This window comes from Daphnia magna, linkage group LG1 (genome assembly GCF_020631705.1).
Source record: "Daphnia magna isolate NIES linkage group LG1, ASM2063170v1.1, whole genome shotgun sequence".
Taxonomy (NCBI): Eukaryota; Metazoa; Arthropoda; class Branchiopoda; order Diplostraca; family Daphniidae; genus Daphnia; species Daphnia magna.
This window is the reverse complement of record NC_059182.1, coordinates 2,627,668-2,647,048: the sequence shown is the minus strand read 5'-3', so window position 1 is coordinate 2,647,048 and position 19,381 is coordinate 2,627,668. Positions and strand designations below refer to the sequence as shown.

General features: G+C 37.2%; 2 protein-coding genes across 9 annotated transcripts; both read left to right on the top strand.

Annotated features, from left to right (window-relative positions):
* Window positions 1-2,050: 2,050 nt before the first annotated feature.
* On the top strand, window positions 2,051-5,393 carry LOC116915296 (RNA-binding protein 4.1-like). Of its 5 annotated transcripts, none has more exons than XM_032920491.2 (6): window positions 2,051-2,301; window positions 2,390-2,590; window positions 2,700-2,892; window positions 2,964-3,234; window positions 3,327-3,386; window positions 3,757-4,729. In XM_032920491.2, exons 1-6 carry the CDS (start codon window positions 2,287-2,289, stop codon window positions 3,809-3,811), a joined length of 795 nt encoding a protein of 264 aa, XP_032776382.1. In that variant the 5' UTR covers window positions 2,051-2,286; the 3' UTR covers window positions 3,812-4,729. The 5 variants fall into 5 exon arrangements, with proteins under 5 accessions (XP_032776382.1, XP_032776459.1, XP_032776537.1 ...); XM_032920568.2 differs by lacking the exon at window positions 3,757-4,729 and adding an exon at window positions 5,214-5,393 and having other exon boundaries at window positions 2,053-2,301; window positions 2,700-2,898; XM_032920646.2 differs by having other exon boundaries at window positions 2,053-2,301; window positions 2,700-2,898; window positions 4,115-4,729.
* Window positions 5,394-5,478: 85 nt separating this feature from the next.
* On the top strand, window positions 5,479-9,155 carry LOC116932038 (L-asparaginase-like). 4 transcript variants are annotated; one of them, XM_032940063.2, is made up of 10 exons: window positions 5,479-5,703; window positions 6,014-6,248; window positions 6,347-6,382; window positions 6,920-7,158; window positions 7,232-7,568; window positions 7,632-7,802; window positions 7,877-8,286; window positions 8,360-8,575; window positions 8,646-8,834; window positions 8,940-9,155. In XM_032940063.2, exons 2-10 carry the CDS (start codon window positions 6,026-6,028, stop codon window positions 9,084-9,086), a joined length of 1,968 nt encoding a protein of 655 aa, XP_032795954.2. In that variant the 5' UTR covers window positions 5,479-5,703; window positions 6,014-6,025; the 3' UTR covers window positions 9,087-9,155. The 4 variants fall into 4 exon arrangements, with proteins under 4 accessions (XP_032795954.2, XP_032796599.2, XP_045036628.1 ...); XM_032940708.2 differs by having other exon boundaries at window positions 5,674-5,813; XM_045180693.1 differs by lacking the exon at window positions 5,479-5,703 and adding an exon at window positions 5,832-5,930.
* The last annotated feature ends 10,226 nt before the right edge of the window (window positions 9,156-19,381 follow it).

Below are 19,381 nucleotides of genomic sequence, written 5' to 3'. Positions count from 1 at the left end.
CAGCGAGCACGAATGTTCGTCTTCCCTTATTTTCTCTTTAAGTAGTTTGCAGAGAGAGACCACTGCCCAGTCGGTCCGTGTCCTCTAATCCCATCAAGGGACCAAAGAGAAAAGAGTTTATTCGGACTTTATGTGGAGTTTCTAGCAGCCCAGCCGATCTTTTGCCCAAGAACGAAGTTTACCCAGATGAACATTGCGAGGACTTCTGAGATGTCCTTGATAATAAAACGAGGAACAAAGTTTTTTTTTTGGTCGAAAAAAGGAGAATTTTTTTGTTGTTGTTTTAGGTCCTTGAGGACTCGTGTGAAATTACGAGGTATATATGGATAGAATGAAACCTATAAAACCTTATAGACCCTATTTCGGTCTTGTCGAATTCAATTGTAGGCCTACTCAGCTTAATAGGAAAAAGAAAGACGACGGCAACGACGTATAGGAATAAAATATTCTCCAGAGGGGTGGTTGAAACTTGAAGACTCTTCTGTATAGCGAAGTAGATCTACCAGCAGACTTGTACCACCTAATTTGAAAATGGAAAGTAATTCTATTTCCGTTTCATTTTCGTGCTCAAAAGTTTGTTTTCCCCTTTTTCAAGTTGAGTTTGATAATTGCCATCTAGCGACAACTTGAAGAAACGCCATGTTACAGAAAAATAACACACGCGATTCATCCGTTAATATCTGCGTTCTAACAATTAGCGTGCGAAACTGGATAATCGCTGGTTCTGTCACGAGTTTGCCTTTTGCACGATATATATTAGCTCTTTTACGCAAAAATTGGCTAGACTTGGGATACCGAAAATAATGGCAATATAATGCAGATATACAGTCATGCTTTGAAGTTTTTTAGAGGCTAATCGGTCTATATCCTTTATTTCTTTTGATGGAGGATATTGGTCCTACCCCTTTATGCTATTCTATTTCTCTTTCTTTGCAACCCGCGAAAAAGTGCAAAATTAAAAGTAGAAAATTGACTGAAACGTAGAGGAAGAGAAGAATGGAAGAAAACGAGGGTATGGTAGGCACCATAGTATCCCTTCCGTCAAACAAAATGAAAGGATATAGACCCATTTGCCTGCTAAAGAAACTTGCAAGCATGACTGTACTGCTTCATCTCCCTTTTATCCACATCACTACCATCAAAGATGGCTGCCGCATATCTCTACACTTACAGCAAGAACGCCTCGCAATGCCATTAAAATGTCCACGCACATAACAAAGAAGAATAGCTGTCTTGCCATCTTCACTTTGTGTAAGGTCTTCTTCTTTAGGGGCCGTGCTGTGTGCAAATGTCGGTTAAGTAGGCACTTTTCCATTCAGCCTATTCTCCATTTTAGACTGAGAAGTGTCTGCAGAGCCTCTTGCGTTATGCAAGATGCTGCGTGAGTGTCAGATGATACTGCAGCAGACGCTTCCCCTTAAAACGGGCTATGGTGTAGTTTATAGTGTAAAGCGCGTGTGGAAAACATCCGTATACACGCTGAATATTAATCTCCTATTCAGTACTTGTGTCAGAGAAGGGAACTGGTAACGATTCTACGCGGCAGATAACTCAGCTATAAACCCATTTTTGAATGCATGAACAAGTATTTTGTCGTATATAAGCGACGTCTGCTGTACATTGCAAAATGCGATTTACTGATGTAATTGCAGAACGTTTTAGAAGAACAGAGAGATAAGGTGATAATATGGAAACGCATTGCTATTGGCTCCTTTAAAAAGAAAATGAAAAAAAAACTGTGGACAGCACACATAAAACTTTACAAAATTGAATTCAACGCCCAAGGTATCGGTTTTATCTATATCTACTATGAACTCTTGCTTTAGTTTTAAGTTTAAATATGCGAAATCTGCTTGGTTAGAACTTAGCTTGGCAAAATGGGTGAGTTCAATGAAATGAAACTTAAAAAGTCTCGCGTGACAAGTATCAAAACAAGATTCTGAACTGAAACCGATAGCCACGTTGATTAATCGATATATCACTGACTTATTTTTTTTTTATTCGAAATTTTTCCACGCTGTCTGATAATAAATCTGGCAACACTGTCTCGGCTTCTGACGCTTACCCATCCTCCTTCCCTAGCCTTCTCTCTAAAAAAAAAGACAAGAAATTTTCCCCGCCTCAGACGTCTTTTACGAATTAATTCGTTTGGGTTTTGCTTCTCGTGACGGCTCGCCGAATCCACTGACATCCGTTCTAATATTGCGTCTAGTGTCTATTTAATAAGTTGAACATCTTTGCAAAGGAGTTTTGCGCAGTGTAATTTATTTTAGAAACCGACAGAAAATGGCCGCACCGCCGGTAAGTACCATTAAAGAACCTTTCGTGATCCGTAGTGATGTGGAGGAAAACTGTAGTATACTAGTAATCTTTGCATTGCCTATAACAGACAAAGATTTTCGTTGGACGTTTGCCTCTCGATGCGAAGCAAGAAGATCTACGTGCTCTGTTTGAGAAGTATGGCGTCATTACAGAATGTGACGTGCTCAACCGTTTTGGATTTGTGCACATGAAGTCCGAAGAAATGGCCAAACGAGCTATTGCTGCTTTACACAATTCAGAATTCATGGGCTCCCGCATTACTGTTGAGGTAAAGATTTTTTTAGAAATCTGTCAAGTATTGATGTTGAATTTTTCATGTACCGATGGGTTCTGGTATTATGCATACAAAACTAAGTGATTATTCCTCTTATTTGCAGCCATCGACTGGAAAGAAGGGAGCTGGAGGAGGTGGTGGAGGAGGGAGAGGTGGCCGATCACCTGGTGGTGGTCGAGGAGGTGGCCCTGTTGGAAGAAATGGAGCTTTCGGTGGTGGTAGACCTTCACCTTATGACCGCCCAAGAGGTCTAGGTGACCGATATGGCCCACCAGGTGGTCTACCTCCTTCAAATGGTGGAGGCAATTAAAGAAAAATGTAGTGAGTGCTTTGCAAAATCTGTCTAACCAGTGTTCCATTGCATTAGGTTATTATGAAGATTTTGACATGTATGGACGACGAGGACCTGCCCCGGTTTCCCGAGATCCCTACGGCCCGCCATCATATGAACGACGTGGTTACGAGCCAGGTTATGGAGACCGCTACGGAGGTGGCGATCGGGATCGGCGTCCGATGCCTCCAATGGGCGGTTCACCTTACGATAGGCGCCCACCACCATCAGCCGATTACCCACCATCTCGAGCCGGACCTGAGTACCGTAGAAGGACCCCACCTCCCGGCCCTATGGGCGACACCTAGTAAGTTTGATCATATTTCCAGTTACAGTTAAACCGCTACCCACAAAATATCCGTGATTTTAATTTCCATGTTCTTGTTTTTTCCTTATCAGTGGTCGATTCGATCGTGACGTGTACGAAACGGTGCCATCTGATCCATACGGCTCTAGACGGTAAGCTATTTCAAAGCCTTCTATCGTTGTCGTCCAGTCGTTGCTCTCGCCAATACGAATCCTGACAAAGTAGTAGAAATTGTGGTGGTCTAGGCCAAGTGAACGCAGTGAATACCGGGGAAAAAATGAAAAATAAAGATGTTTTTTAATTATTTGCCGACCGTTTCGCGGTCCACTTTGCGTAGATCCGACACAGTTCAGCCATTCCTCAAAGGCTGTCGTAGATTTTCTTTTTTTTTTTTTTGTTCTTTTTTTTTTCTTTCTACGTGTTGATTACAAAAAAAGTAGTCGAGAGAAATTGCATTTGCTGTATATTCCGACCGTCCAAAATTCGTGACTCTTGTCTCTATGCTCTACCGTTGTACTACAGCTATCCGGGCGCCACCCCACTCGGAGATCGAGACCTGCCTCCCCGCCGTTATTAAAGCAAAAGACAAAAAAAAAGAAGTGAAAGTTCGGAAATATGCGCGCAGCGTCGTCCTTGTGGGAAGTAAAAGAAGCGAATAAAAAAAAAAATGGGAAAAAATTATAAAAAAAGACACCAATTCGTGTTCTCATATCTCGTCCGCCGTCGCCCTCGTCGCGTTCTGAATAATAATATGATAACTAATAATAAAAAAGAAAAGACGCAACTAAAAGTGAAAAAGGCGATGACTTGTTCACTCAACCTCAACACACAAAACATCCGGTCTCTCTTTATATATCCACCTCTTCCTTGGCTTTTGCAGCGCGGCCGTTTGAGAGACGAATATGCATCGAGCGTCGCGCGAGTCTAAAGCGAAAAGAAGTTTCACACATCGAGAGGATTAAAATTGTTCATTTCATTTTTTTTTTTATCTGTCATGGTCATCGATCGAGTAGTGTTTAGTACTTGTCTTGTTTGTAATCAATTTTTCCTTCACATCCGTTCAACCTCGTCTCCTCAGTCGTTCTTCCGGATGGATCACAGAAAAATAATTAGTTATCTTTACGTAATTGGAAAAGCAGAAATTCCAGTACCGGAAAGTTTTGACATCAGAAATCTTAATTTGAAAAGCTGAACCCTGTCCCTCTCACGATTCTTGCCTCCCACCACCTCCCTAGTTGACGTCGCCTGCATTTTTTGAAATTTTTGTCTCACTTTTTTTTTTTCAGTTCTCATATGATTTTAAATCCTTTTTGGGAATCGTTTTTCTCTTGCAATTGATTTTGCTCCCCCCCCCCACATCTCTACTCCCCCCGATAGTACGGTGCGAATTGATTCGAAATATTTTGTAAGACCGTTGTTTCTTTTGGCTGAAAAGCGACACGTCATGAAAAAAAAAAAAAAGAATACACGACCATTTTGTGGATGCTCAACCCAACAACAATCGGAGAAAACATTTGCGTTTGTTCAAGAAGAAAGTGGTTGACGTTCGAGGCCTTAATACTTTTTCGAAATAATCGCATCCTTGTAGGCAAAATGTGACACGCTTTCGTAGATTGGAGAACAGTGTCGATTTTTGTTTAGTTATCCGATTCGCCGATCGTTATAAACGAGAGCTCTACTATTCCAACCGCGAAGGAATTTTTTCCTGGATCATCGTCTACCGAAAAAAATACCGTCATTAGAAAGAAAAAGAAATAGGGCGTCCGCGACTGCATTGCCTAAGAATAGAAATCAGGTAAGCCGCAAATATATTTTGAAATCGGGATGTGTGCTTTTTCTTAAAGCGCTCCCGTGATGTCGAAAAATGACAACATTGTGTCCTGAATGCGAGAACAAATCAACAATTCTTATTCAATTTAACTGTGTATCCGTAACGATCCTTCCATTATAGTCACGCCTTTGCGTTTTTTTTTCCCTAGTGCCACGTTGCCCGCGTTTTCTTGAAAAGGGACGATGGGAAAGTGCGCATGCCCTTGGAAAGGCGAAACAATCATTTACTGCTCCCGTGGCTTCTCCATTTGGTCTTGGTCACTCCCCTCCACCTTTCTGGCTCCACCCATTTTGGCTCGTCCATTCAGAACGAAAAAGACTGCTCCGATGTGTCTGTTTGTCTCGTGTAATTTTACTCGCGGTCGCTGCTCGATTGCATCAGCGGTTTTTCTTTTTGTCGTGTGTGTGTGTGTGTGTATGTATGCTCGTCTAAAGTTTGCGGAGTGTTAAAAAAAAACGAAGTTCAGCGAGGAAACCGCGCGCGCTCGAGAAAGACTTCTGCACGCGTTGGGGAGTGATTCTGCACGCAAACATTTAGGAGGTCTCGAAAAGAGGAGAAACGAAGTTTTATTAAATCGCGCAACTTGGCTGGCGTGTAAAGCTCCCCCGTGATCGAGAGACATTCTTACAACAGCGCAGGTTTGTGCGTCTCCGGCCTTTTTTTTCTTCCTCTTTGTAACCGAAACAACACGAAAAAAAAACGTAACAGCAGCAGCGTCGTCGTTTTCTGTTAAAAGTGGAACGACGAGGTACGATGAGTAGTGTCCAAAGATTGCGCGTTGTTTCTCAATCTTGTTGTTTTTAACAATAATCGGTCGTCTTCGTTTCTGTATATATTGTTTGTTTATTTATTGCATTATCTTTCGGTTGGTTTTTACTTTTTCAAATCCCCTTGTTTTGGTTATTTTTATCGTGTGTTGTACATATTTGTGTTACTCTACGGACATAGACAGTAGAGGACATGCTGAGCAGCAGCCGAAAGGAGACAGAAGCGGTGAAGATTGTGGCTTCGACGTTGGAAGCGGACGATGATAGCGAAATTGTTTCTACATCTCCGAGCAACGGTGGGCGCCCCCCTATCGACGCGGCTCACGTTCCCAAGAAACTATGGCGCCATTCGTCTATGGACGTCTGCGCCAACCTCGAAACCAAGAACGAATCGAAGGTCTTGGTTCTCTACACGGGTAAAGTGTGTATTTATTTATCATTTCTAAATGATAGCTGAAGAAATATTCAAGACTCGTAATAACAGGACTTTTGTTTTTTTTTTCAACCATTTTAGGAGGAACGATCGGCATGATGAGAAACGAGAATGGAGGTAAGGAGGGCTGTCGTTTATGTTTTCTACTCCCACACATGTTCCGTGCTCCCTGTCTGCGTATCGATCGATAGCAAAACCTTTTGACGTCACATGGTACGACAAAAAATGACGTCGTCAGCGTATAATCGTCTTTAGTTTACACATTAGTATTTGAGCCACGCCTCCATCTCCGTTTCGTTGCGTCAGTTCTTGGCACGGCCGAATCATTTTCCTTTTCCATGTGATAGAAGTTTCTTAAAACGAATTTCGTCTGTCGCATCAAACATGTTTGCAGAAAACTTTCTCCTCTGCTCTCTTGTCTGTGTATTTGTACGCTGATTTCTTGTCGCCACGATGAGATGTTGTGACCTGCTTGTCTAATTAGTAGGATAGAGGAAGTCCTATCCTGAAGAGCTATCGATTTAGTAATTGAGCTTAATGGCAGTTGCCTTGGCATTGTTGATGCTTTGATGGCCTTGTGGTTTTCGGTTTGTCTGTCTCTAAGCTTTTCTTGCTGTTGCTGAATATCTTCTTGACCTTGATTTTTTTGTTTAGCTTTGGTGCCCATGGCCAACGCCCTGGAACGGATGATACGGAAAGCCATTCATTTGCACGATGAGAAATACGCGACGGCCCGTTTTGGCGCCGGCAATACGCACAAGGCTCCGTTAGCACTGCCATCGCTCGGTCCTGATGCCAAACGCATTCTCTATACTATTTACGAATATGAGCCACTCTTGGACTCGTCCAATATGACGATGGACGACTGGATCAATATCGCCAAAGATCTGAGGGTGCGTTTAATTTCCGGCCATCATTGAATCTTTTGCAAACTAATGTTTGATGGCTTCGCGCTTGGCTTTGCAGAGATCATACGAACTCTTTGACGGCTTCGTCATCCTCCACGGCACTGATACGTTGTCCTACACGGCTTCGGCGTTGTCTTTCATGTTGGAGAACCTGGGCAAAACGGTGATAGTCACCGGGTCGCAAATTCCCATTTTTGAAATAAGGAGCGATGGGCGGGATAACTTTCTCGGTGCTTTGATCGTTGCTGGAACCTATTGCATACCAGAAGTGTGCGTCTTTTTCAACCACAAGCTCTACCGGGGCAATCGGACAGTCAAACGCTCCAACGGTTCCCTGGACGCGTTTGATTCGCCAAACTTGCCGTCTCTCGCCCACTTTGGCATCGACGTACATGGTAATTGTAGTTTGCATCTTTCGATTTGCGCTTGGTATCATCATTGAATCATTTCTTTTCTAGTGGAATACAGATCTGTGTTTAGACCGGTGACGATCGATCGATTTCGTGTCCATTCCATTTTAAACCGCAACGTATGTTTGCTTCGCCTTTTTCCCAGTATCACTATTCAAACTGTTCGAGCTCTTCTACATCCGCCCATTGAAGGCATTGTTATGCAAACTTATGGCTCGGGTAAAACTTTCATTTCCAGATGTTTGGTAAACAATGTTAGATGGTTAATGGGGGTAATATTTGACTGGTCTTAGGTAACGTCCCATCGAATCGTCTGGATCTCATTGACGAGCTCCGTAGGGCCACAAAGAATGGTGTCTTGATTATCAATACCACGCAATGCTGCCATGGCGCTGTTCAGGCTATTTACGAAACTGGAGCCGCACTTCTGGAAGCCGGAGTTATACCTGGTGCTGATATGACACCTGAAGCTGCCCTAACGAAATTGTCGTACGTTTTGTCAAAAGATGAGTGGGATCTTGAAACCAAGAGGCAAATGATGATGACCAATTTACGGGGTGAATTGACGCTTCCACACACAAAACTGGATAAAGAAATGGAGCTGGTTGAAGCTTTAGCACGTTCCTTGCATTTGTCTTCAAGTGAAGAAATGGAACAACTCAAAGACGTTCTTTTCCCCTCACTTATTTGTTCAGCCGTCAAGGTAAAAAACTTAATTTGATCCGGTTACCTGTATCGTCGAGATTTTTTATTCCTCCTTTTCTTCTGGTTTGTAGACGGGCGATTTGTATAAATTAGAATCCTTGGAGAGATATGGTGCTAACTTGTCTGCTGGTGATGTTGATGGTCGAACTCCGCTTCATGCGGCAGCTAGTGAAGGACGTTTGGCCGTTGTTGAATTTCTGCTGGGCAGAGGAGCCTCCGTCCATTCGAGAGATCGTTCAGGAAATACGCCGTTAATGTCGGCAGTTACAGGAGATCATAACGATGTAGTACGTGAAAAATGTTTTTATGTTGTATACGTTGAGCAGAATTCTGAACTATCCTGATATAACCACTCAGATAGCTGTATTGGTGCAATGTGGGGCTCACTTGACGTCGGGACCTCACACAATTGGTGAAATGTTGTGCAGTGCTGCTGCTAGAGGAAATGTGAAACGACTAATCTCGTTGATGGAAGCTGGGGCTGACCTTAACCAGCCAGATGTCAGCAATCGAACAGCATTACATTTAGCTGCGCACCACAATCAGGTAAAATATAAATATGTTTGTATTGTTTTCCCTGCCATACAAGCTAGCTTGGTTCACGGCAGCCCCAGAGCATTTGTTTAATCTAAATTGAATTGCTGCTTTTAGGAATCCTGTGTTATCTTCCTATTGAAGAACCGAGCGTTACGCGATAAGAAGGATGACTTTGGACTTACACCTGCTGATGTGGCTCGAAAATTTGAACATGGAAATATTCTCAAAATGTTATCCGTTTCCGAGGAAAATTATGTTTAAAGTGCCAAAGAATGTGTGTAGTTTTGAACTGTCATACATTTGCAATCAATAAACGATGTAGCTGGGTAATGTTCGAGGTTTTTTCAATGGAATTCTAATACGAATTCTCCTTCTACGCTTCAATTGTGCTTTACACTTAACGCTCTTGAGTTTCCCAAGAGTTCACCAAGAGTCAAAGACCCATGGTTCCTCCACTATGGCTATTTTCCCTCTCAGAAAAGGGGTTTTTGCAGGGAACACTACAGTGCCGGTCCAGTTATAGAACCGCCTAGCTATAGAACCGGCTCGGTTATCGAACCGATTTTTCTTTGCCGTGTTTCAGCGCCACCGTTGGCCGTATTATGAAATATATCGATTTTCTATGGCGGGAATGAATGGGTTTTGCCTTTTAAAACATGCAAAACAAATATTACTGTAATGGGTTTTATCTTTTTAGGCAATGTTGTACATCGGTTCAATGGCCCAACTAATAATAATAGGGGTTAAAGTTATTCATACCAAATACAATAGAATACATAGCTTCCATTATTCATTCTTATCTTCTTGCACCTTGTTCCATTCCAGTCCTTCTACCAACTCTAATATCTTTTTCCTTCTGATATGACAGCAGTTCTTCTAGTTCATCAAACCGCTTCCTCTGTGGATGGTCCCCCACTAATGAAGATACACTAATATCTCACCATTCATAGCTAAAGACAATATTACACATATATTTAAAATCTTTTTAAGTTAGTCATAGCACCGGTTCGAACACGGGAATCTAGATCCATAGCGAACAGCATTACCACTCTGCTATGTGCCCTTACATTCTAAGACCGTCAAAGTTTGAGGGATGAAAGAACCGACGATAGGTGGCACTAAGATCGGGTGCTTGGTTATAGAACCATTCAGTTATAGAACCGCGCACAGGCCGGTTCTATAACTGGACCGGCACAGTATTCCCCGCAAGAAGTACCCCTTTTCTGAGAGCCGAATTGCAATCCTGGAATTGGTAATTTGCTGTTATACATATTTGAATCTCATACATATGAGAGTTTTATTTAACTGCAGAATGATATTGTATACAAACTTTGTATTTATCGGTTTGTCAAATGTATTGGAATACTAACACACATTCAATTTTAACTCGTTCGGGTATCGATCCCTAAACTTTCGGCGTACATTGCCGATGCTCAACCATTGAGCCATGAGTTATATTTTAAATAGCACTAATATTAGAAGGAAGGAAAAGATAAATTGTAAAGGCAATTTTTATAGGCTCTTAAAATAATATGCTAACCTGAATAGCTTGTACTCAAGGATCATAGCCTTGTGGCAGAATATTGGTGTGTGGATCCTCACTTGGTGAAGGTCTCGAGTTCAAACCCGGGTGAAAATTAACACGTACAATGAAATTAAATGTTGTAAATTCAATGGGTTTCTGTTAGATGGGTTTATTGAGGACATGTTAATAGGAAATGATCTTGATTTGTGCTACAAAAAAATTCTAAGTGGAAATTTGTTGATCTCAATTAACACGAAAATATAGATATATTATCACGATGAATTATGGCTTAGTAGTAAAGCCTCGGCCTGCTATGCTGAAGGTCGAGGATTCAAATCCCAAATCAGTTGAAAGATTTACTCGATATTTTCAGTTGAAAGAATGTCTAGTACAATCTTATATCATTACTATTGATCAAGCAGTATGCTTTAGGCTCCTGCAGAGAATGCCAGCGGTTAAACTCCGTTGCAAATTGTCTAAGTAATAAAATACGCATTCACGCCAACAAATCAAATTAAACAATTTATTTAAATTTGTTATTGGATATTATTTTAAAAATTGCCAAAATATCCGTTTTGGTTTTCTTAAATTGGCAGGAAAAACCTAAAGCTGGAGAACTATACATTTGTTTCTCGTTACTAGTTTGGTAAATTGGTAAAATGAAACGACATATGACCTGTTCCTTTAGATCAATTATTTTCACGAGTAAAGATTGATTCCACAATCTTCCACTTCTCAGACAGACACCCATTCAGACAGGATGGGTGATAGATGATATGAAAAGTTGATTAATTAAAAAATTTATATTTTAGTTTATTGATTGCAGAGTCAGAGAACAATGTGTGGAATTTAATTTTCAAGCCCACGAAACCCCAGCTTTCCTTCTGCTTCAACAAGGCAATAAAGAAATTATAATTTCGGGAGGAAAACATTGAAACCCAAAACAAATCAGACATTTTTTCGCTGGCTTTTTTGCTTAATTTTATTATTAAACTTAACTTTTGAAAACATGAAGTGTATACATATGTTTAGGGCCAAGTTAACGAAATGGTTAAGTTGAGTCAAATATGAATTTTACATTACTTTTGAACAGGTCCCACTGAAGTGGGAAGGCTATATATACCCTTCCCACTTTTTCATTATTGGCATAATTTCAAATTTTGCTTAAAGTACATGATTTAGATTCAGAATGGAATGAAAATCACGGAAATCAGGTTTATTTTTCAATTTTTCTTATAGCTTTTCATTTAAATGTTAAAAACCATAAATTAAGTTGGTGCGTTAACAGAACTATTTTAGCTATTTTTTGAAACGGCTAGTTTAACAAGGAAACCAATCAAGAAATCGAAATCAGCGTTCATTTTAGATTATGCCGTGTGATTTTTGGAGAATTTCAAGAGATGTCATTTTTGGCCGACTTTGACAAAAGTGAAAAGGCTATACCCTTCCCACTTTTTCATTTTTGGCCAAATTTCAAATTTGGCTTAAAATACATGATTTAGATTCAGAATTGAATGAAAATCACGGAAATCAGGTTTATTTTTCTATTGGTCTTATAGTTTTTCATTTACATGTTAAAAACCATAAATGAAGTTGGTGCGCTAACAGAACTGTTTTCGTTAATTTTTTAAACGGCTAGTCTAAAGAGAAAACCAATGACTAAATCGAAATCAGCGTTCAATTTCGATTATGCCGTCTGATTTTTGAAGAATTTCAAGAGATGTCATTTTTGGCCGATTTTGACAAAAGTGGAAAGGCTATACCCTTCCCACTTTTTCATTTTTGGCCAAATTTCAAATTTGGCTTAAAATACATGATTTAGATTCAGAATTGAATGAAAATCACGGAAATCAGGTTTATTTTTCTATTGGTCTTATAGTTTTTCATTTACATGTTAAAAACCATAAATGAAGTTGGTGCGATAACAGAACTGTTTTCGTTAATTTTTTAAACGGCTAGTCTAAAGAGAAAACCAATGACTAAATCGAAATCAGCGTTCAATTTCGATTATGCCGTCTGATTTTTGGAGAATTTCAAGAGATGTCATTTTTGGCCGATTTTGACAAAAGTGGAAAGGCTTTATACCCTTCCCACTTTTTCATTTTTGGAAAGTTCAAATTTGGCTTAAAATACATGATTTAGATTCAGAATTGAATGAAAATCACGGAAATCAGGTTTATTTTTCTATTGGTCTTATAGTTTTTCATTTACATGTTAAAAACCATAAATGAAGTTGGTGCGCTAACAGAACTGTTTTCGTTAATTTTTTAAACGGCTAGTCTAAAGAGAAAACCAATGACTAAATCGAAATCAGCGTTCAATTTCGATTATGCCGTCTGATTTTTGAAGAATTTCAAGAGATGTCATTTTTGGCCGATTTTGACAAAAGTGGAAAGGCTATACCCTTCCCACTTTTTCATTTTTGGCCAAATTTCAAATTTGGCTTAAAATACATGATTTAGATTCAGAATTGAATGAAAATCACGGAAATCAGGTTTATTTTTCTATTGGTCTTATAGTTTTTCATTTACATGTTAAAAACCATAAATGAAGTTGGTGCGCTAACAGAACTGTTTTCGTTAATTTTTTAAACGGCTAGTCTAAAGAGAAAACCAATGACTAAATCGAAATCAGCGTTCAATTTCGATTATGCCGTCTGATTTTTGAAGAATTTCAAGAGATGTCATTTTTGGCCGATTTTGACAAAAGTGGAAAGGCTATACCCTTCCCACTTTTTCATTTTTGGCCAAATTTCAAATTTGGCTTAAAATACATGATTTAGATTCAGAATTGAATGAAAATCACGGAAATCAGGTTTATTTTTCTATTGGTCTTATAGTTTTTCATTTACATGTTAAAAACCATAAATGAAGTTGGTGCGCTAACAGAACTGTTTTCGTTAATTTTTTAAACGGCTAGTCTAAAGAGAAAACCAATGACTAAATCGAAATCAGCGTTCAATTTCGATTATGCCGTCTGATTTTTGAAGAATTTCAAGAGATGTCATTTTTGGCCGATTTTGACAAAAGTGGAAAGGCTATACCCTTCCCACTTTTTCATTTTTGGCCAAATTTCAAATTTGGCTTAAAATACATGATTTAGATTCAGAATTGAATGAAAATCACGGAAATCAGGTTTATTTTTCTATTGGTCTTATAGTTTTTCATTTACATGTTAAAAACCATAAATGAAGTTGGTGCGCTAACAGAACTGTTTTCGTTAATTTTTTAAACGGCTAGTCTAAAGAGAAAACCAATGACTAAATCGAAATCAGCGTTCAATTTCGATTATGCCGTCTGATTTTTGAAGAATTTCAAGAGATGTCATTTTTGGCCGATTTTGACAAAAGTGGAAAGGCTATACCCTTCCCACTTTTTCATTTTTGGCCAAATTTCAAATTTGGCTTAAAATACATGATTTAGATTCAGAATTGAATGAAAATCACGGAAATCAGGTTTATTTTTCTATTGGTCTTATAGTTTTTCATTTACATGTTAAAAACCATAAATGAAGTTGGTGCGCTAACAGAACTGTTTTCGTTAATTTTTTAAACGGCTAGTCTAAAGAGAAAACCAATGACTAAATCAAAATCAGCGTTCAATTTCGATTATGCCGTCTGATTTTTGAAGAATTTCAAGAGATGTCATTTTTGGCCGATTTTGACAAAAGTGGAAAGGCTATACCCTTCCCACTTTTTCATTTTTGGCCAAATTTCAAATTTGGCTTAAAATACATGATTTAGATTCAGAATTGAATGAAAATCACGGAAATCAGGTTTATTTTTCTATTGGTCTTATAGTTTTTCATTTACATGTTAAAAACCATAAATGAAGTTGGTGCGCTAACAGAACTGTTTTCGTTAATTTTTTAAACGGCTAGTCTAAAGAGAAAACCAATGACTAAATCGAAATCAGCGTTCAATTTCGATTATGCCGTCTGATTTTTGAAGAATTTCAAGAGATGTCATTTTTGGCCGATTTTGACAAAAGTGGAAAGGCTATACCCTTCCCACTTTTTCATTTTTGGCCAAATTTCAAATTTGGCTTAAAATACATGATTTAGATTCAGAATTGAATGAAAATCACGGAAATCAGGTTTATTTTTCTATTGGTCTTATAGTTTTTCATTTACATGTTAAAAACCATAAATGAAGTTGGTGCGCTAACAGAACTGTTTTCGTTAATTTTTTAAACGGCTAGTCTAAAGAGAAAACCAATGACTAAATCGAAATCAGCGTTCAATTTCGATTATGCCGTCTGATTTTTGAAGAATTTCAAGAGATGTCATTTTTGGCCGATTTTGACAAAAGTGGAAAGGCTATACCCTTCCCACTTTTTCATTTTTGGCCAAATTTCAAATTTGGCTTAAAATACATGATTTAGATTCAGAATTGAATGAAAATCACGGAAATCAGGTTTATTTTTCTATTGGTCTTATAGTTTTTCATTTACATGTTAAAAACCATAAATGAAGTTGGTGCGCTAACAGAACTGTTTTCGTTAATTTTTTAAACGGCTAGTCTAAAGAGAAAACAATGACTAAATCGAAATCAGCGTTCAATTTCGATTATGCCGTCTGATTTTTGAAGAATTTCAAGAGATGTCATTTTTGGCCGATTTTGACAAAAGTGGAAAGGCTATACCCTTCCCACTTTTTCATTTTTGGCCAAATTTCAAATTTGGCTTAAAATACATGATTTAGATTCAGAATTGAATGAAAATCACGGAAATCAGGTTTATTTTTCTATTGGTCTTATAGTTTTTCATTTACATGTTAAAAACCATAAATGAAGTTGGTGCGCTAACAGAACTGTTTTCGTTAATTTTTTAAACGGCTAGTCTAAAGAGAAAACCAATGACTAAATCGAAATCAGCGTTCAATTTCGATTATGCCGTCTGATTTTTGGAGAATTTCAAGAGATGTCATTTTTGGCCGATTTTGACAAAAGTGGAAAGGCTATACCCTTCCCACTTTTTCATTTTTGGCCAAATTTCAAATTTGGCTTAAAATACATGATTTAGATTCAGAATTGAATGAAAATCACGGAAATCAGGTTTATTTTTCTATTGGTCTTATAGTTTTTCATTTACATGTTAAAAACCATAAATGAAGTTGGTGCGCTAACAGAACTGTTTTCGTTAATTTTTTAAACGGCTAGTCTAAAGAGAAAACCAATGACTAAATCGAAATCAGCGTTCAATTTCGATTATGCCGTCTGATTTTTGGAGAATTTCAAGAGATGTCATTTTTGGCCGATTTTGACAAAAGTGGAAAGGCTATACCCTTCCCACTTTTTCATTTTTGGCCAAATATCAAATTTGGCTTAAAATACATGATTTAGATTCAGAATTGAATGAAAATCACGGAAATCAGGTTTATTTTTCTATTGGTCTTATAGTTTTTCATTTACATGTTAAAAACCATAAATGAAGTTGGTGCGCTAACAGAACTGTTTTCGTTAATTTTTTAAACGGCTAGTCTAAAGAGAAAACCAATGACTAAATCGAAATCAGCGTTCAATTTCGATTATGCCGTCTGATTTTTGAAGAATTTCAAGAGATGTCATTTTTGGCCGATTTTGACAAAAGTGGAAAGGCTATACCCTTCCCACTTTTTCATTTTTGGCCAAATTTCAAATTTGGCTTAAAATACATGATTTAGATTCAGAATTGAATGAAAATCACGGAAATCAGGTTTATTTTTCTATTGGTCTTATAGTTTTTCATTTACATGTTAAAAACCATAAATGAAGTTGGTGCGCTAACAGAACTGTTTTCGTTAATTTTTTAAACGGCTAGTCTAAAGAGAAAACCAATGACTAAATCGAAATCAGCGTTCAATTTCGATTATGCCGTCTGATTTTGAAGAATTTCAAGAGATGTCATTTTCCAGTGATCATCTTTTTTTTTTTTTTTTTTTTTTTTAAACATTAAATAAATTTTTTGTTAAAAAAATTTTTTTTTTTTTTTTTTTTTCGGCTTTTTTAAAAAAAACCAAAAAAGCGTAATTTCGATTATGCCGTCTGATTTTGAAGAATTTCAAGAGATGTCATTTTTGGCCGATTTTGACAAAAGTGGAAAGGCTATACCCTTCCCACTTTTTCATTTTTGGCCAAATTTCAAATTTGGCTTAAAATACATGATTTAGATTCAGAATTGAATGAAAATCACGGAAATCAGGTTTATTTTTCTATTGGTCTTATAGTTTTTCATTTACATGTTAAAAACCATAAATGAAGTTGGTGCGCTAACAGAACTGTTTTCGTTAATTTTTTAAACGGCTAGTCTAAAGAGAAAACCAATGACTAAATCGAAATCAGCGTTCAATTTCGATTATGCCGTCTGATTTTTGAAGAATTTCAAGAGATGTCATTTTTGGCCGATTTTGACAAAAGTGGAAAGGCTATACCCTTCCCACTTTTTCATTTTTGGCCAAATTTCAAATTTGGCTTAAAATACATGATTTAGATTCAGAATTGAATGAAAATCACGGAAATCAGGTTTATTTTTCTATTGGTCTTATAGTTTTTCATTTACATGTTAAAAACCATAAATGAAGTTGGTGCGCTAACAGAACTGTTTTCGTTAATTTTTTAAACGGCTAGTCTAAAGAGAAAAACCAATGACTAAATCGAAATCAGCGTTCAATTTCGATTATGCCGTCTGATTTTTGAAGAATTTCAAGAGATGTCATTTTTGGCCGATTTTGACAAAAGTGGAAAGGCTATACCCTTCCCACTTTTTCATTTTTGGCCAAATTTCAAATTTGGCTTAAAATACATGATTTAGATTCAGAATTGAATGAAAATCACGGAAATCAGGTTTATTTTTCTATTGGTCTTATAGTTTTTCATTTACATGTTAAAAACCATAAATGAAGTTGGTGCGCTAACAGAACTGTTTTCGTTAATTTTTTAAACGGCTAGTCTAAAGAGAAAACCAATGACTAAATCGAAATCAGCGTTCAATTTCGATTATGCCGTCTGATTTTTGAAGAATTTCAAGAGATGTCATTTTTGGCCGATTTTGACAAAAGTGGAAAGGCTATACCCTTCCCACTTTTTCATTTTTGGCCAAATTTCAAATTTGGCTTAAAATACATGATTTAGATTCAGAATTGAATGAAAATCACGGAAATCAGGTTTATTTTTCTATTGGTCTTATAGTTTTTCATTTACATGTTAAAAACCATAAATGAAGTTGGTGCGCTAACAGAACTGTTTTCGTTAATTTTTAAACGGCTAGTCTAAAGAGAAAACCAATGACTAAATCGAAATCAGCGTTCAATTTCGATTATGCCGTCTGATTTTTGAAGAATTTCAAGAGATGTCATTTTTGGCCGATTTTGACAAAAGTGGAAAGGCTATACCCTTCCCACTTTTTCATTTTTGGCCAAATTTCAAATTTGGCTTAAAATACATGATTTAGATTCAGAATTGAATGAAAATCACGGAAATCAGGTTTATTTTTCTATTGGTCTTATAGTTTTTCATTTACATGTTAAAAACCATAAATGAAGTTGGTGCGCTAACAGAACTGTTTTCGTTAATTTTTTAAACGGCTAGTCTAAAGAGAAAACCAATGACTAAATCGAAATCAGCGTTCAATTTCGATTATGCCGTCTGATTTTTGAAGAATTTCAAGAGATGTCATTTTTGGCCGATTTTGACAAAAGTGGAAAGGCTATACCCTTCCCACTTTTTCATTTTTGGCCAAATTTCAAATTTGGCTTAAAATACATGATTTAGATTCAGAATTGAATGAAAATCACGGAAATCAGGTTTATTTTTCTATTGGTCTTATAGTTTTTCATTTACATGTTAAAAACCATAAATGAAGTTGGTGCGCTAACAGAACTGTTTTCGTTAATTTTTTAAACGGCTAGTCTAAAGAGAAAACCAATGACTAAATCGAAATCAGCGTTCAATTTCGATTATGCCGTCTGATTTTTGAAGAATTTCAAGAGATGTCATTTTTGGCCGATTTTGACAAAAGTGGAAAGGCTATACCCTTCCCACTTTTTCATTTTTGGCCAAATTTCAAATTTGGCTTAAAATACATGATTTAGATTCAGAATTGAATGAAAATCACGGAAATCAGGTTTATTTTTCTATTGGTCTTATAGTTTTTCATTTACATGTTAAAAACCATAAATGAAGTTGGTGCGCTAACAGAACTGTTTTCGTTAATTTTTTAAACGGCTAGTCTAAAGAGAAAACCAATGACTAAATCGAAATCAGCGTTCAATTTCGATTATGCCGTCTGATTTTTGAAGAATTTCAAGAGATGTCATTTTTGGCCGATTTTGACAAAAGTGGAAAGGCTATACCCTTCCCACTTTTTCATTTTTGGCCAAATTTCAAATTTGGCTTAAAATACATGATTTAGATTCAGAATTGAATGAAAATCACGGAAATCAGGTTAATTTTTCTATTGGTCTTATAGTTTTTCATTTACATGTTAAAAACCATAAATGAAGTTGGTGCGCTAACAGAACTGTTTTCGTTAATTTTTTAAACGGCTAGTCTAAAGAGAAAAACAATGACTAAATCAAAATCAGCGTTCAATTTCGATTATGCCGTCTGATTTTTGGAGAATTTCAAGAGATGTCATTTTTGGCCGATTTTGACAAAAGTGGAAAGGCTATACCCTTCCCACTTTTTCATTTTTGGCCAAATTTCAAATTTGGCTTAAAATACATGATTTAGATTCAGAATTGAATGAAAATCACGGAAATCAGGTTAATTTTTCTATTGGTCTTATAGTTTTTCATTTACATGTTAAAAACCATAAATGAAGTTGGTGCGCTAACAGAACTGTTTTCGTTAATTTTTTAAACGGCTAGTCTAAAGAGAAAACCAATGACTAAATCGAAATCAGCGTTCAATTTCGATTATGCCGTCTGATTTTTGAAGAATTTCAAGAGATGTCATTTTTGGCCGATTTTGACAAAAGTGGAAAGGCTATACCCTTCCCACTTTTTCATTTTTGGCCAAATTTCAAAATTGGCTTAAAATACATGATTTAGATTC

Bases quoted from the DNA above. Each gene is read 5' to 3' on its own strand.
- LOC116932038 (XM_032940063.2), top strand. From the start codon at position 6,026: ATGCTGAGCAGCAGCCGAAAGGAGACAGAAGCGGTGAAGATTGTGGCT. The intron at 7,569-7,631 runs GTAATTGTAGTT...TTTCTTTTCTAG, and splicing joins CTTTGGCATCGACGTACATG to TGGAATACAGATCTGTGTTT. The intron at 8,287-8,359 runs GTAAAAAACTTA...TCTGGTTTGTAG, and splicing joins TTATTTGTTCAGCCGTCAAG to ACGGGCGATTTGTATAAATT.
- LOC116915296 (XM_032920411.2), top strand. The intron at 2,899-2,963 runs GCAATTAAAGAA...CCATTGCATTAG, and splicing joins ACCTCCTTCAAATGGTGGAG to GTTATTATGAAGATTTTGAC. The intron at 3,235-3,326 runs GTAAGTTTGATC...TTTCCTTATCAG, and splicing joins GGCCCTATGGGCGACACCTA to TGGTCGATTCGATCGTGACG.